This window comes from Chiloscyllium plagiosum, unplaced genomic scaffold (assembly GCF_037043375.1).
Source record: "Chiloscyllium plagiosum isolate Xiang-an unplaced genomic scaffold, Cpla_swu_hap1 HiC_scaffold_27, whole genome shotgun sequence".
Taxonomy (NCBI): Eukaryota; Metazoa; Chordata; class Chondrichthyes; order Orectolobiformes; family Hemiscylliidae; genus Chiloscyllium; species Chiloscyllium plagiosum.
Window position 1 is genome coordinate 83,339,301 of NW_028270165.1, and position 15,694 is coordinate 83,354,994.

The window sequence follows — 15,694 nt, forward strand, 5'->3', positions numbered from 1 at the left end:
CTCTCTCTCATTGCCTGCTTGCGCCCCCCCTCTCTCTCTCTGCCCGCTTAAGCCCCCCTCTGCCTGCGCGCCTCTCTCTCTCTCTCTCTCTGTAACACTCTTCAACTTTCTACATGTCTCAGTTAATAGTTGCCCAATGTGTCCTGTGTGCCAAATTCATTCAAGTCTGGACGTCCTGAAGCGAGCAATTATACTTCAGATTTCTACTCGTCAATTAAAACTAATGTTGGGCACTCAAACAGATGGGGGGCACCTTGAAGCATGCCACGGACCTCAGTGTGGGTCCAGGGCTTATCAAGTAGGGTTTCACCTCTCGTAATCCTGGGGTAAGCAAATTCATTATTACTAACTTTGTAAATACTAGTGCTCTCGGCAACATTACGTCCAGACGCTAGGACCCTGTTGAGTTCTCTCACTAGTATCTTGTGGCTGAGTAGGAGAATTGTATCAATATTTCTAACAGCACTTTTGTCCCTGGCCAGCTTTCCCCTTTATTTTGGACCCAACAAAATCAGCAACCACCCTCTATATTTCATCTCTCAAAGGATATCGGCCGGTGACCTGGCAGGACCAGGGTATCTCCTGCCTGACTCGCCAACTGTGGGGGATGGAAATAAAGCCCCATGTCAGGAAAGAATTTGTTTATCAGGAAGCAGTACAGCTGCAAGGCTAACCGTCTCCGCTGAGCCTGGGAAACATGAGCTTTAGCAAGCAGGCTCTAAGCTGAGATTCAAAATGGTTTCCAGGCTTTAATATGTGACCAAATGGCTGACCCAAATCTAACAATTCTCCCACATCATCGCAGGGAATAAAATAGGAAAAATTAGAAATAAATAGGGGATCGTGCTTAATGTTTGTTCATTACGAAGTAAACAAGAAATAGCAGTCTCCCAGGACTCGTATGGTGCCCTACTTGAGAAATTCTGTCCAACAAGTTTAATTGGAAGCAGTAGCTTTCGGAGTGCAGCTCCTTCATCAGGGGATTGTGGAATATAAAATTGTAAGACACAGAATTTATAGCAACAGTTTATAGTGTGATGTAACTGATACTATATATTGAAAAAGACCCGGATTGTTTGTTAAGTCTCTCATCTTTTCGAATGACCATGATAGTTTCAGTTCTTTCAAATGTAAATCACAAAACCTTTTAAAATAGTTAAATCCTCAAGTGAACTTTACCAATTGGTGTTGCGTCAGTCCAGATAATGTATTGAAGGTGTGAGTTCCCCTGTGTGAGACTGTCTGTGCCACAATGGTTAAACCAATTTACAGAATCTTACATGGATTCTTCCAGTTTTTGAGCAAAGTAAGACATAATTCTGCAAGTACGAATTCACCCAACAAACTTGTGCGTATGTGTGTGTGTGGGGGGGGGGGGGGAGAGAGATGTATATTTGCAGATACATTCTATGTGCATATTTTTAAGGAAAAATCTGCAGGCAGTCAATACATGTAATAGTTTGTAAATTCGACTTTGGAAACAGAACCAGTCTGACTCAAGATTAGGATACAGGCAGACTCTGACCTCACACCTTTAATGCATTGTCTGAGCTGAGATGTGAGCTTTTGCTATAAAACCTTGTTATCTCGAGAAGGTGACAACAAGAAATTCTGGGATTTACATTGTAATGAGACCTGCAACCTATTTGAAAAGGTGGAAGACTTAACAATCCAGGTTTGATCAATATACCATTTCAGTGGCAGGACACTGGAATGTTTTGCTCTAAATTGCATCTTAGGATCTTATCCTCCACAACCACCTGATGAAGAGGCAGCACTCCAAATGTTACTGCTTCCAAAGAAGCCTGTTGGACGACAACCTGGAGTTGTGTGATTCTAGAATCTGGGTTCTAGTATCTGCAGTCCTTGTTTTTACCGAGTTGATTTTAACCCTACAGTGAATCCTCTCGCAAGGATGCCTGCCTTGAAGAAGTTTTCCTCCTCTCTCTACAAGAATCTCAAGGAATCCCTCTCCCACTGCAACTCCCAGGTCATTTCCTCTGCCCTGAAGCTCTTCAATCATGTCCTGAAACAGACTCGCTACCACAGCCACATTTGCTTCCTCAGTGCCGCCTCCGTAACCAACTCATCCTACATGGACTCCGGACCACCTTTACGCAAGCAGAGTTCGGATCTGAACACGCCACTCCACCCTCCTGTCTGACCTATCACCTTCATTCCCACCCCCATTCACCCATTGTACTCTTTGCTACCTTCCCCCACCCTACTCTCTGACCTATCCCCTCCATCCCCACCCCCATTCACCTATTGTACTCTATGCTACTTTCTCCCCACCCCCACCCTCCTCTCATTTATCTCTCCACCCTGCAGGCTCTATTGCTGATAAAGGGCTTTTGCCCGAAACGTCGATTTTCCTGCTCCTCGGATGCTGCCTGAACTGCTGTGCTTTTCCAGCACCACTCTAATCAAAAGTGGATTGGCCATGTTGGCCATGTTGAATTACCCATAGTGCCCAGGGATGTGCATGTTAGGGTGGATTGGCCATGCTAAATAGTGCTGTGAGAAACAAATCAATTTAATCAATAATTTTCAGTCCGAGTCAAAGAGTTCTGAAGCAGCACATTTATTCGAACATCTTGCAAGATGGGTGGCTGTATGAAGAGAGACATACCCGACAGTAAAATACAGAGCTTTTTATACTTTTCTGAGGGCTCTCAGAACACCCTACACTGAGCAATAAACCTATCATAAGTGTCTATTTCATTCTTTTTTTTTCCCATGGTGTGTGTGTGCAGGTGTGAGACACAGTGAAAGACACAAAGTGCACCAATCTTTATTCAATTTCCACCACCAGGAAGATAGGAAAACACCTGGGTGGCCAGTGACAAACACTGCCCTTCACATCAAAGGGCAGTGCTGTGTGATCAAAACAGTGAAGGGGAGGGTAGGGACTAAATCAAAATAGAGTTGGAGGGAGAAATGATGCACTCCACTCCCTGCGGCGCCCACCTCTCCCTGAACAACTCCAGGGTGTTGGTGGACACTGCGTACTCCTTCTCCAAGGACACCCGGACCCTAACGTATCTCTTTCATTCTTTTTTTTTTTTACTCCAGGGTGTTGGTCGACACCGCGTGCTCCTTCTCCAAGGACACCCGGGCCCTAACGTACGTCCCCTGTTTATTTTTTTTTCTTAAAGTGCACGAATCTTTATTCAAATTCCCACTCCTGTTTATATATATATATTTTTTTTTTCTTTCCCCTTTCTTTTTTAACCCCCACACTACCACCTAAGTGCGGTAGTGCTTATTTTTTTTTATTTTAACCCCCACACTACCGCCTAGGTGCGGTAGTGCTTATTTTATCCCCAGCACCCATGGTGTGTGTGTGCAGGTGTGAGACACAGTGAAAGACACAAAGTGCACCAATCTTTATTCAATTTCCACCACCAGGAAGATAGGAAAACACCTGGGTGGCCAGTGACAAACACTGCCCTTCACATCAAAGGGCAGTGCTGTGTGATCAAAACAGTGAAGGGGAGGGTAGGGACTAAATCAAAATAGAGTTGGAGGGAGAAATGATGCACTCCACTCCCTGCGGCGCCCACCTCTCCCTGAACAACTCCAGGTTGTTGGTGGACACTGCGTACTCCTTCTCCAAGGACACCCGGACCCTAACGTATCTCTTTCATCCTATTTTTTTTTTCTTTTCTTCTTTTTTTTTCTTTTTTTTTTTCTTTTGCAGGTGTGAGACACAGTGAAAGACACAAAGTGTACGAATCTTTATTTTTTTTTTCTCTTTTTATTTAACCCCCACACTACCACCTAAGTGCGGTAGTGCTTATTTTATCCCCAGCACCCATGGTGTGTGTGTGCAGGTGTGAGACACAGTGAAAGACACAAAGTGCACCAATCTTTTATTCAATTTCCACCACCAGGAAGATAGGAAAACACCTGGGTGGCCAGTGACAAACACTGCCCTTCACATCAAAGGGCAGTGCTGTGTGATCAAAACAGTGAAGGGGAGGGTAGGGACTAAATCAAAATAGAGTTGGAGGGAGAAATGATGCACTCCACTCCCTGCGGCGCCCACCTCTCCCTGAACAACTCCAGGTTGTTGGTGGACACTGCGTACTCCTTCTCCAAGGACACCCGGACCCTAACGTATCTCTTTCATTCTATCCCTTTATTTGGTGATTACTTGCACCCATTATTCCTTCATTTGGTAATTCCCTGCACCCAAGCCTAAGCCTATCATACTTATTAATTACTTCACCTGCTTTTCTTTAAATCTGCCTTATTTGGCTGTCCTTGTTCGTTACAGCCTTCCTGTTGATTTGTCCAGTTCCTCTTATCTTATCTAACCTTCTGACTTCTGAGATCATTCTTTAATATCTTGATAGTCCAAAACGCAGACCTACAAACTATGAGCTTAATGCGAAATGCCCCTGCTGCCCTTTTATTTGTGGTCAGCTACAAGTAATTTCCTTGCTTAAAACTATTTCTTAAAAGACCCTTTATATTCTTTAAAATCAACGTACAACTGACAACCTGAAATTTATCTCTATCAATCCCTACCCTCATTCACCCATCGTACTCTTTGCTACCTTCCCCCACCCTCTTCCCTGACCTATCCCCTCCAACCCCTTCCCCATTTACCCATTGTACTCTATGCTATTTTCTCCCACCCCCTCTCAGTTATCTCACCACCCTGCAGGCAACCTGCCTCTATTCCTGATGAAGGGCTTTTGCGCGAAGCGTCGATTTTCCTGCTCCTCAGATGCTGCCTGAACTGCTGTGCTTTTCCAGTACCACTCTAATCTAAAGTGGATTGGCCATGCTGAAATACCCATAGTGCCTAGTGATGTGCAGGTTAGGGTGGATTGGCCATGCTGAAATACCCATCGTGCCCAGGAATATGCAGGTTAGGGTGGATTGGCCGTGCTAAATTACCCATGGTGCCTAGGGATGTACAGGTGAGGGTGGATTGGCCATGCTAAATTACCCATAGTGCCCAAGGATGTGCAGGTTAGGGTGGATTGGCCATGCTAAATTACCCATAGTGCCCAGGGATGTGCAGGTTAGGGTGGATTGGCCGTGCTAAATTACCCATGGTGCCTAGGGATGTACAGGTTAGGGTGGATTGGCCATGCTAAATTACCCATAGTGCCCAAGGATGTGCAGGTTAGGGTGGACTGGCGATGCTAAATTACCCATAGTGCCCAGGGATGTGCAGGTGAGGGTGGATTGGCCATGTTAAATTACCCATAATGCCCAGGGATGTGCAGGTTAGGGTGGATTGGCTATGCTTTATTCCTGATGTTGGGCTTTTGCCCGAAACGTCGATTTTGCTGCTCCTCGGATGCTGCCTGAACTGCTGTGCTCTTCCAGCACCACTAATCCAAAATCTGCTTTCCAGCATCTGCAGTCATTGTTTTTACCCATGCTAAATTAGGCATAATATGCAGGCAAGGTGCATGACTCAGGGATAAATGAAGAGCAATGGGGCAGGGGAATGGGTGTGGGTGGGTGACCCTTGGGAGGGTCGGTGAGGCCGAGTGGCCTGCTTCCACACTGTGGGGATTCTCTGAAGGGAGGGGTTTTTGGAAAGTGTGTTCTCCCCCCCGTCTGCTGCAGGGGCAGCGCATGCGCAGTGCGGCGTCCCGCTGTTGGTTTCGTTCCGCCCCTCGGTCCTTTATGGACGTCACAACGCGGAAGTGGCGCTGTCAGTTTCAAAGTGAATCTCCCGCCCTCAGGACGACTCTTCATCCCGGGACGGAGACAGAGATGGGAGGAGGGGAAATTGGTCACTTGTAGCAACTGGAGCGAATGCAGGGAGGGAGCAGACTCCGCAAACTCAGGTATGTGTCTTAGTTACCCGGGTGAGGAGGAACTGAAGGATAGAGATTGGGAAGGGGGAGGGCTGGATATCTTTTCTGTTTTGATGTTTAAAATGCACCCGATTCCCACCAGTAACTGCAACAGGTACAAGTACAGCACATGCAATATTCCTCATTGCAACTTCAAGCCGGTTTTGCATCCTCTGTTCTTCCACCTTACTCCAGCATATTCAGCTTCTTTCCCTCATTCCCATTCCCCCCTGTCCTGATGTTCCAAGCTGACCCGCAAAAGATCGGTTTGTCCCTCCATTCTTTCCCGGTGGCGCCCATTACTCTTGTCTATTTCTTGCCTTATCCGGCTTTGTGCGTGAACAAAGTGTTAGCGTATATCCTCTTTCATTGCCAGCTGCTTCCTTGTTTGCGAAAGCAACATTTCCTCCCATTTTTCGCCGACACTGAGCCTTCTGACCTCCTTGATTGTGTTTTTTTTTGTTTTTGCAGAAGCAGGAAACAGATGGTTATAACTGTACGAGCATATGTAGCTTAACCTACACCCCCTCCCCTCACAGCACCTTTATCTGTTTGTCTGTAACATCCACCATTGTTTACAGGCACATTTCATGTATGCACATTTTAGCTAATACAAAAACAATTATATATTTCCTTCACATAGCTTTCATTCTTAACTCCACTCTTGGCTGAAACAATTATACACTGGCGTTAGTTCATTTACCTTGCAGAAGCAATTATGGTTGCAGAAGTAACATTGCTTTACCTATATCCCACAGGGGAGACCCTACAACCTTGTATAAAATAATGTGGGGCATGGCGAGGGTAAATAGACAAGATCTTTGATCTGGGATTGCTCATAGGTTTAGGGTGAGGCTGAGATTTAAAAGAAACCTCAGGGGCAACTCCTATATACAGAGGGTGGTGTGTGTAAAGAATGAGCTGCCAGAGGAAGTGGTGACTGCTGGTACAATTACAACCTTTAAAAGGTATCTGGATGGGTATATGTTGGGAAACATTTAGAGGGACATGGACCAAGTGCTGGCAAATGGGACTAGATTGATTTAGGATATCTGGTCAGCATGGACTGAAGGGACTGTTTCTGTGCTGTACATCTGTGATTCTGGCTTGCCACAAATGTTTGTCACGTCTGTATGTTCAGTTTCTCCCTGGTGTTGGTGTTAATGCCTTGGTGTCTTATTTTGCTCCCCACATTCTGGAGACATTAACCGTTTCCTATCTGGTTGTTCTGATGATCTGGACTGCTGTCCGGATCTTCGGATTTCTGGGATTGGTCAATAAACACACCTGGAAATGACTCTTTTGTCAATCATACAAGCAATAGTTTATTCTTTGATACAGCCAGGTCAGTAGACTCTGATCAGCCCAGAAGGATTAGATTCCAACAGTGTGGAAACAGGCCCATCGGCCCAACCAGTCCACACCTATCCTCTGAAGAGTAGCTCACCCAGACCCATCTCCCTATAACTAATGCACCTAACATTATGGGCAATTTAGCATGGCCAATTCACCAAACTGTACATCTTTGGATTGTGGGAGGAAACCAGAGCACCTGGAGGAAACCCATGCAGACATGGGGAGAATGTGCAAACTCCACACAGCCAGCCCCCGGAGGCTGGAATCGAACCTGGGACACCTGGTGCTGTGAGGCAGCAGTGCTAACCACTGGGCCACCGATGAGTACTCCTAGAGTGCCAAAAGAATCCGCCAACTTTTACAGAGTTTGTATAGAACTTATGTACATTGTTTAGAGTCAGACATTGGTTGTTACTATGTGATCATGCTCAATCAGATCCCGCAAGGTCCTCATGCATTTTTGACTTAGTCTAGGGCGGCACGGTGGCTCAATGGTTAGCACTGCTGCCTCACAGCCCCAGGGTCCCAGGTTCGATTCCAGCCTTGGGTGACCGTCTGTGTGGAGTTTGCACATTCTCCCCGTGTCTGCGTGGGTTTCCTCCGGGTGCTCCGGTTTCCTCCCAGAGTCCAAAAATGTGCAGGTCAGGTGGATTGGCCATGCTAAATTGCCCATGGTGTTAGGTGCAATAGTCAGAGGGAAAATGGTTCTGGGTGGGTTACTCTTTGGAGGGTCAGTGTGGACTGGTTGGGCCGAAGGGCCTGTTTCCAAACTGTAGGGAATATAATCTAATCTATCATAATTTCTTGTAGACAGCCTGTTCTTGGAATCGTATTTGTCATGTCTGGCGGTTAGGATTAAACCGTTACTTCTGCGATTGATGGTTAGGTTCACATTTGCAGTTTTTTTCACTGGATTGACATCAGTCTGTGGTATCTTGTTTGTTCTGAGTCGTGAGTATCTGCCTGACTCAGTCCCACCGAATTAGCCAAGCAGAAGCCATTTTGTCCTACCTCCCATGTTAAAGTGGAGATTTGAGGTGGCCCAGGGAATCCTTTGAGAACTCAGACCTGTAAAGCCTCTCTCTTGGTTTGTCCTGGAGATCATACTCTTTGGAATCCTTACAGTTGGAGCAAGGTTGGCTGAGACTGACCTCTGCATCCTCCTCAGATGTAGGTTTCATCAACTTGTCCACTGGCCAGGACAAGGTACTGTTGTGGGAACAAGGGCTCCGACAGTGACCTTCTGAGGGACATCTTTGCAATCCAGGACAAGGAAATTGGTAGCTTTACCTTAGCTGAAGAAATAATAGTCTGGTTTGGTGTATATTACGGAGAGTTTGTCAAAATAGGTTACTGAAATGTTACAGCAGGGGGTCTGGTCAGGTCGACAGGAGGAAAGGGTTGACGTTTTGCAAGAGGGGTTGCTTGAGCTCTGTTTAAAAAAAAAAAAAAATGGGCCAAATGACTCGAGCACTCGCACTGTATGGGAGACAATGGTCCTCAGAATGCTGTTCCCATTGGGCTCTCCCTTAGCTCTATTGTACATGATCTTGGTGACAGTATCAGATTCTGAAAAGAGAAAAGGCCTATAAATGCGCAAGGGAAGGGTTCTGTTCCAGGTCCATGTGCCGCATAAGGCCTGCTGTACCCCAGCCAGTGTTAGACCAGCTGTTTGTATACACAGACCCGAGGTACTGGAAAGTGATATTTCTCTTCACAGGGTCGGCAGGAGGAAGTCTGACGAATGGAATGGAATCGGGGACTGGGGATGGGTCAAGTAAGTCACCTCCTGATAGAGAGGAGTAACATACTACTGCCTCTGGGGTGAATAGCGTTCTGTGGGCCTGTATAAATAAGTTGTTTGGATTGAGGAGTTTCCCCGATCAGGCTTCCCTTTTCTCAAGTTGGCCCGACCTGCAAAAAGGGATGGTGTTCCTGAGTTGATCATTTTTATCCTCACTAGGCTTGCGTCTGCAGGTAAAATAAAAAAAAAATGGTAACGACATGGTAACTCCCACTGATTTCTACTGTCCAGATGGACCATCTGGTCTTTCTGATGTAAGAGTCCATTGCAATAATCAATCTTCATCACGTTCCACACGTCAAAGGCGTCTGGTCCGGTGCACTGGACGACATCTCCTCAGCATGGGTGGTGGATAATCTCTGATCATTCCTGGTTGCATCCATACTTAGTGGCGTTCCCCATCAGGATGTTGTATGTGATCAGAAAGGTGAGGAGATAAGCGATTCCCCCACATGTCCCTCCTCTTAGTTCAAGTATCTGTAATAAGATTAACATTAGAACAACAGCAAAATTCAAAAACCCAACTGGACAGGGTCCACTCCTTATGTTGGGATTCCAGGATTCTCTCCTCCTCTTCCCCACTTTTGATTGGTGCGGTCAATCAATTTACAACGGTGCAGTTGGACCCAAGCTGAGCGCCCAGCGACTGTGACCGCCGTAGGGGTGGGAGGTAAAACCTGGAAAGGGCCATCCCAACGAGGTTGGAGACCTTTGCCAGTCCAGTTCTTGATGAGCACCAACAAACCAGGCTCTACCCGTGACAAGGCTGAAAGGGAGGGAACATCGCAAGAACACAACCAATCATTGCTTCGGTCATGTGGTGGACGTGGACTGAGAAGGGAGCCGAATCGTTCCAAGGGGTACGGAGGCGGTGACCAGAGAGACTCTCAGTTGGAGTCAGTCGTATCTTGCCTGCAGATATGGATCGCATCTGGAATAAGGCCACAGGGATTAGCATAACCAGCACAGAAACAGACCCTTCGGTCCAACTCATCCATGCCGACCAGATATTCCAATCCAATCTAATTCCCCCTGGCAGCACCCAGGCCATATCCCTCCAAACCCTTCCTATTCATATACCCAACCAAATGCCTCTTAAACATTGCAATTGTACCCACCTCCACCACTTCCTCTGGCAGTTCATTCCATACATGCACAACCCTCTGCATGAAAAGTTGTCCCTTAGGTCCCTTTCAAATCTTTCCCTTCTCACCTTAAACCTATGCCTTCTAGTTTTCGACTCCCCCACCCTGGGCGGAAAAGACCTAGGCTATTTGCCCTATCTATGCCCCTCATGATTTTATAAACCTCTCTACGGTCACCCCTCAGGCTCTGATGCTCCAGGGGTAAAATAAATGCCCCAGCCCCTCTGTCTGTGTAACTGGTTAAAGCTCCTTCCCATTGTCAGTTCACTGGGACACACACACTTATTCTGTGTAACCAGTTAAAGCTCAGTTCACTGGTAGTTCCTCTTTGAAGCAGGTCGAATGGATTTCTCTTTCCAGATTCAACCCCCCAATGATATTGAGTGACCCTGTCAGATCTTGTTATGGAATTTCTTCCAAGATTTCTGTCTGCAGATCCTCCCCTTCTGATACCTGTTAGCAAGTTGAAATAAATCATCACTGTCTCTACCGAGTAGAAACTCTGATTATATTGTATGTGTCTGTGTATTTAAAGTACTAACCCAGGAACATACAAATGGTATTTTTGATTTAAAATACATAGGAGACATGAGGAAGGAGATGTCACGACCTGGCAATCTCTGAACCCTAACAGGATGTTCCAAGTGGTAGTGCAAACATTTCAAAATGAAGTGGATGGCCATAGAGCTGTACAGCACAGAAACAGTCCATCTCATCCATGCTGACTAGATATCTGAAATTAATCTATCTTATTTATCAGTACTTGGCCCATATCCCTTTAAACCCCACCTATTCACATACCCATCCAGCTGCCTTCCTCATTCCCCGTTTTACTTGTACTGATACCTTTGGGGATCTCTGAACTTGGACAGTAAGGTCCCTTTTTTCCTCAGCACTCTGTCGGGGTCTATTATTTATTGCTTATTTCCTTCTCTATTAAGATGTTGTCCCTCCAGTTTGCGGTTTGATTCGTTGTGGCAATAGAGGAGGCCAAAGATGGTAATGTCAGAAAGGGGTGGCAAGGAGAATTGAAATGGGTGGTGACTGGGAACGCTGGTCGGCTCTGTGGACCCAGATATGATGCTCAGTGAACCATTCCCCAAGTTTGCGCTCGCTCTCCCCGATATAGAGAAGACCACAGCTGGCAAACACATGGCAAATGCAGTACCACAATATGAAGTTATAGCCATTGCTGTGGGGAAAAAAAAAGTAGAAAGGAAGTGCATTGTTTAAATGGAGATGTAATTGGATGTGGAGAAAGTGAGATCAGGGTCAAAAAGTGTGGTACTGGAAGAGCAGTAGGTTAGGCAGCATCTGAGGAGCAGGACAGTTGGCTTTTTGGGCACGAGCCCTTCATCAGGAATGATGTGTGGATGGACAAAGGAGCCCCAGCGTCCTCCTACACCAGTCACTGCCAGTTGTCAGACAGGTGCAGCAAGCAATCAGCAAGGCAAGTGGTATATGAGCAAGAGGAATTGAGTTCAGAAGTAGGGATGTCTTCCTGCAGTTAGGGGGTCATTGAATATATTCAAGGCTGAGTTCATCTGATTTTTGAACAACAAAGAAATGAATGTTTGTGGGGGAAGGCAAGAACATGATTTTAAGACCAGTACAGAACAGCTCCAGAGTCATACAGCACAGAAACAGACCCTTAAGTCCAACTAGTCATAGAGATATACAGCATGGAAACAGACCCTTCGGTCCAACTTGTCCATGCCGACCAGATATCCCATCGCAATCTAGTCCCATCTGCCAGCACCTAGCCCATATCCCTCCAAACTCTTCCCATTCATATATACCCATCCAGATGCCTTTTAAATGTTGCAATTGTACCAGTCTCCACCACTTTCTCCTGCAGCTCATTCTATACATTTACTACCCTCTGTGAAAAGGTTGCCCCTCAGATCTCTTTTGTTTCTTTCCCCCCTCACCTTAAACCTATGCCCTCTTGTTCTGGACCTCCCCTTCCCCCCACCGCAGGGAAAAGATTTTGCCTATTTATCCTATCCATGCCCTTCATGATTTTATAAACCTCTATAAGGTCACCCCTTAGCCTCCAACGCTCCAGGGAAAACAGCCCTAGCCTCCCTTTAGCTCAAATCCTCCAACCCTGGCAATATCCTTGTAAATGTTTCTGAGCCCTTTCAAGTTTCACAACATCTTACTGATAGGAAGGAAACCAGAATTGTGCGCAATGTTCCAAATGTGGCCTAACCAATGTCCTGTACTGCGACAACACAACTGCCCAAATCCTATACTCGGAGGATTGGGAAAGTTTTCAAAACTTACAAAAGACAACTGGGAAAGAATGGAGGGAAAAACTGAACCTTTGAAGGTCAGCTTGGAGGCATCAAGGTCTCAGGACAGGGGGGGTAGGGATGACCCCAGCTATGGGCCATGTGTGAGCAAACGGTTCCAGATTGATTTACGATATCTGGTCGGTACAGACGAGTTGGACCGAAGGGTCTGTTTCTGTACTGTATACCTCTATGACTCTGGCTTTCCACTAATGTTTGCCGTGTCAGTATATTCAATTTCTCTCTGGTGTCGGTGTTAAGACGTTGATGTCTCATTTTGCTTCCCCTTCCCAGGGATGTTAACCATTTTGTGTCTGGTTGTTCCTCAAGAAGCTGCGTGGCAGGTTCACCCTGAATTGACACACATTGTATTTGCTTCCCAAAATCAGACCTGCTCACTCTCAGCAGGATCCCAATGTTGTGAAAGATATTAACTTTCAGGTGGTGGTATCAAAATTCAGAGTGATGTCAGTCTTGATGTTTTTGCTTTTTCTGCCCCTGTAAGATCCTGAATCAGCGCCTGCAGGGGAATTAGTTAGAGGGGGAGAGAGAGTGGGATGGTGCTTTCCATTTTGTGGAATAATAAAAGAAAAGAATATTCCACAGAAAGTAGAAATGCTTGTTCAGAATTTCTACCCTGCACTGACAGTGATGGCTTTTGTAATCTCTTTTTACAGCGTATTTGAAGATCTGATGGCGGAAGTTTCTCAATCAACAGATGAAGGGCTTATGCCCAAAACATTGACCCTCCTGCTCCTCGGATGCTGTCTGACATCCCTGTGCTTTTCCAGTGCCACATTTTTCGACTGTCTCTCCAGCATTTGCGATCCTCACTTCGCTGTCAATGTCTGACAGTCACTCAGTCCACCAGGACCGCAACGATTTTCGACTGATTTCTCTGAGAGGGATCAAAGCTTTTTGGTTCCTGACTGAGTGAGTATGTTTTCAGCATCACTGGGACTGGACGAGAGACCCCACTGTTGCAGCGCACTGTGCGTGGAGCGTGTAGCAGCTATACGACCTGGAAAGAGGAATTCACGACAGGAAGGGGCTGGAAGTTCGATTGTGTGTGGCTGAAGCTTCATCCATGGAGAAACCTGAGGAATCCCGCCCCGTGGAGAAACCGTGGAAGTGTGGCGACTGTGGGAAAGGCTTCCGTTTCCCGTCTGCCCTGGAGATTCATCGGCGCAGTCACACCGGGGAGAGGCCATTCCCCTGCACCGACTGCGGGAAGGCCTTCAGACATTACTCCCACCTGCTGGCCCACCAGCGGGACCACACAGGGGAAAGGCCCTTCAGCTGCCCAGATTGTGGGAAGGCCTTCATGTTTTTCTCTGCCCTGTTGGCCCACCGGCGGGTCCACACGGGGGAGAGGCCGTTCACCTGCCCTGAGTGCGGGAAGGCCTTCAGCGCTTCCTCCACCCTGCTGATCCACCAGCGCATCCACACGAGGGAGAGGCCATTCACCTGCTCTCAGTGCGGGAAGGGCTTCATCTGCTCCTCCCACCTGCGGAGCCACGAGCGGGTCCACACGGGGGAGAGGCCCTTCAGCTGCCCCGAGTGCGGGAAGGCCTTCAACACGTCTTTCACCCTGTTGGCCCACCAGCGGGTCCACACGGGGGAGAGGCCCTTCAGCTGCCCCGAGTGTGGGAAGGCCTTCAGCACATCTTTCACCCTGCTGAGGCACCAGCGGATCCACACCGGGGAGAGGCCGTTCACCTGCTCTCAGTGCGGGAAGCGCTTCGCCCGCTCCTCCCACCTGCGGAAGCACCAGCGAGTTCACGTGCCATCGCAGGGGGATTGAAGGAGTGACGGCCGAGTGCCATTATCGATTGGACTATCAATCCGGTTCCGGGGACTCCCGGGTTTGAATCCCACCACGACGGATGGCAGAGGGAGTGGGTGGTGCGGGGGAGAAAGCCCCCATCTGATTCACTCTCTCCCTTGTTAGAAAAGGGAACCGCCATTGTGGGAGAGTATTCATTCAGTCATTCCATCTGCATCCTTCACTCGGTCTGGCCTACACATGACTCCAGACCCACAGCAGTCTGGTTGACTCTACACTGCCCTCTCCCCACTGGCAAATGAGCAGGGAGAAACTTACCAGGATACAGGGTATGGGTTGAAATTGCTGAGTGAGGCAATACTTCCTCCGGATTACGGCTGTAACAAGGATCCAATTACAACCTGGTGCTGCCCAATAGTAAAGACAGTGAGGTGTGTGTGGGCTTTGATCTTGAGCTGTTTAAAAAGCAGCTACTTTGTCTATGCCTTTTTGCAGGGGGGAATCTGAAGATGTAACTAAGTTGAGTCACAATAAAGGTTACCTGAACTTACCGCCGGGCTCAGACTCTCATTGAAAGCTTTGAGCTCCAAGACGTTTTTAGTTTAAAGCTGCTCCTTCGTTTCAGCCTCCTGCACTGAGTTTCCAATGTCATGTATCAGATGGAGCAGTGAATGAGAAGCGAGTATCGTGAGAAATTGTAAATCTTTCAGGTACTGCGTTGTTTCATCAGCATTGTAAAGTTTACTGGCAGCACCAGGAGGTGTGGGCTGTGTTCACGAGAAATGATGTGGAGGTGTCGGTATTAGTCTGGGTTGATAAAAAGAAATCACCCAATACCAGGTTGTTGTCCAACAGGTTTATTTGGAAGCACTAGCTTTCTGAGTGCTGCTCCTTCATCGGGTAGCTGTGGAGCCGCATTGTAAGACACAGAATGTATATCAAAAGATCAGTATCATGCAACTGATGGAATATATTGAACAAGCCTAGATTGCTGTCAAGTCTTTCATCTCTTCGAATGGGTGCAGGTTTTGGTTCATTAATGTGTAACTGCCAGAACATCTCTTAAGTCACATTCTTGAGATGACTTTAGGTTTTATAAATAAGATGACATCTCAGCTCAGACAATGCATTTAAAGATGTGAGAATTGAGTCTGAAAATGTGTTGCTGGAAAAGCACAGCAGGTCAGGCAGCATCCAAGGAGCAGGAGAATCGACGTTTCGGGCATGAGCCCTTCTTCAGGAAAGGGCTGAAGAAGGGCTCATGCCCGAAACGTCGATTCTACTGCTACTTGGATGCTGCCTGACCTGCTGCGCTTTTCCAGCAACACCTTTTCAGCTCTGATCTCCAGCATCTTCAGTCCTCACTTTCTTCCTGAGAATTGAGTCTGACAGTATTCCAATCTTGAGTCAGACTGGTTCTATTTCCAAATTCATAAAATATTACATGGATTGACTGCCTGGAAATTGTGTGCTTTTTG

At 47.0% G+C, this 15,694-nt stretch overlaps 1 protein-coding gene across 1 annotated transcript in view; it reads left to right on the forward strand.

Annotated features, from left to right (window-relative positions):
* LOC148144758 (uncharacterized) overlaps positions 1-15,694 on the forward strand; it is a gene marked incomplete at its 3' end in the record, with an annotated part of 211,087 nt that overhangs the window by 71,315 nt on the left and 124,078 nt on the right. The window contains exon 3 of the mRNA XM_087975437.1: positions 13,805-14,207. Coding sequence (XP_087831563.1) covers positions 13,805-14,207 — 403 coding nt within the window. The remainder of the gene's footprint in view (positions 1-13,804; positions 14,208-15,694) is intronic.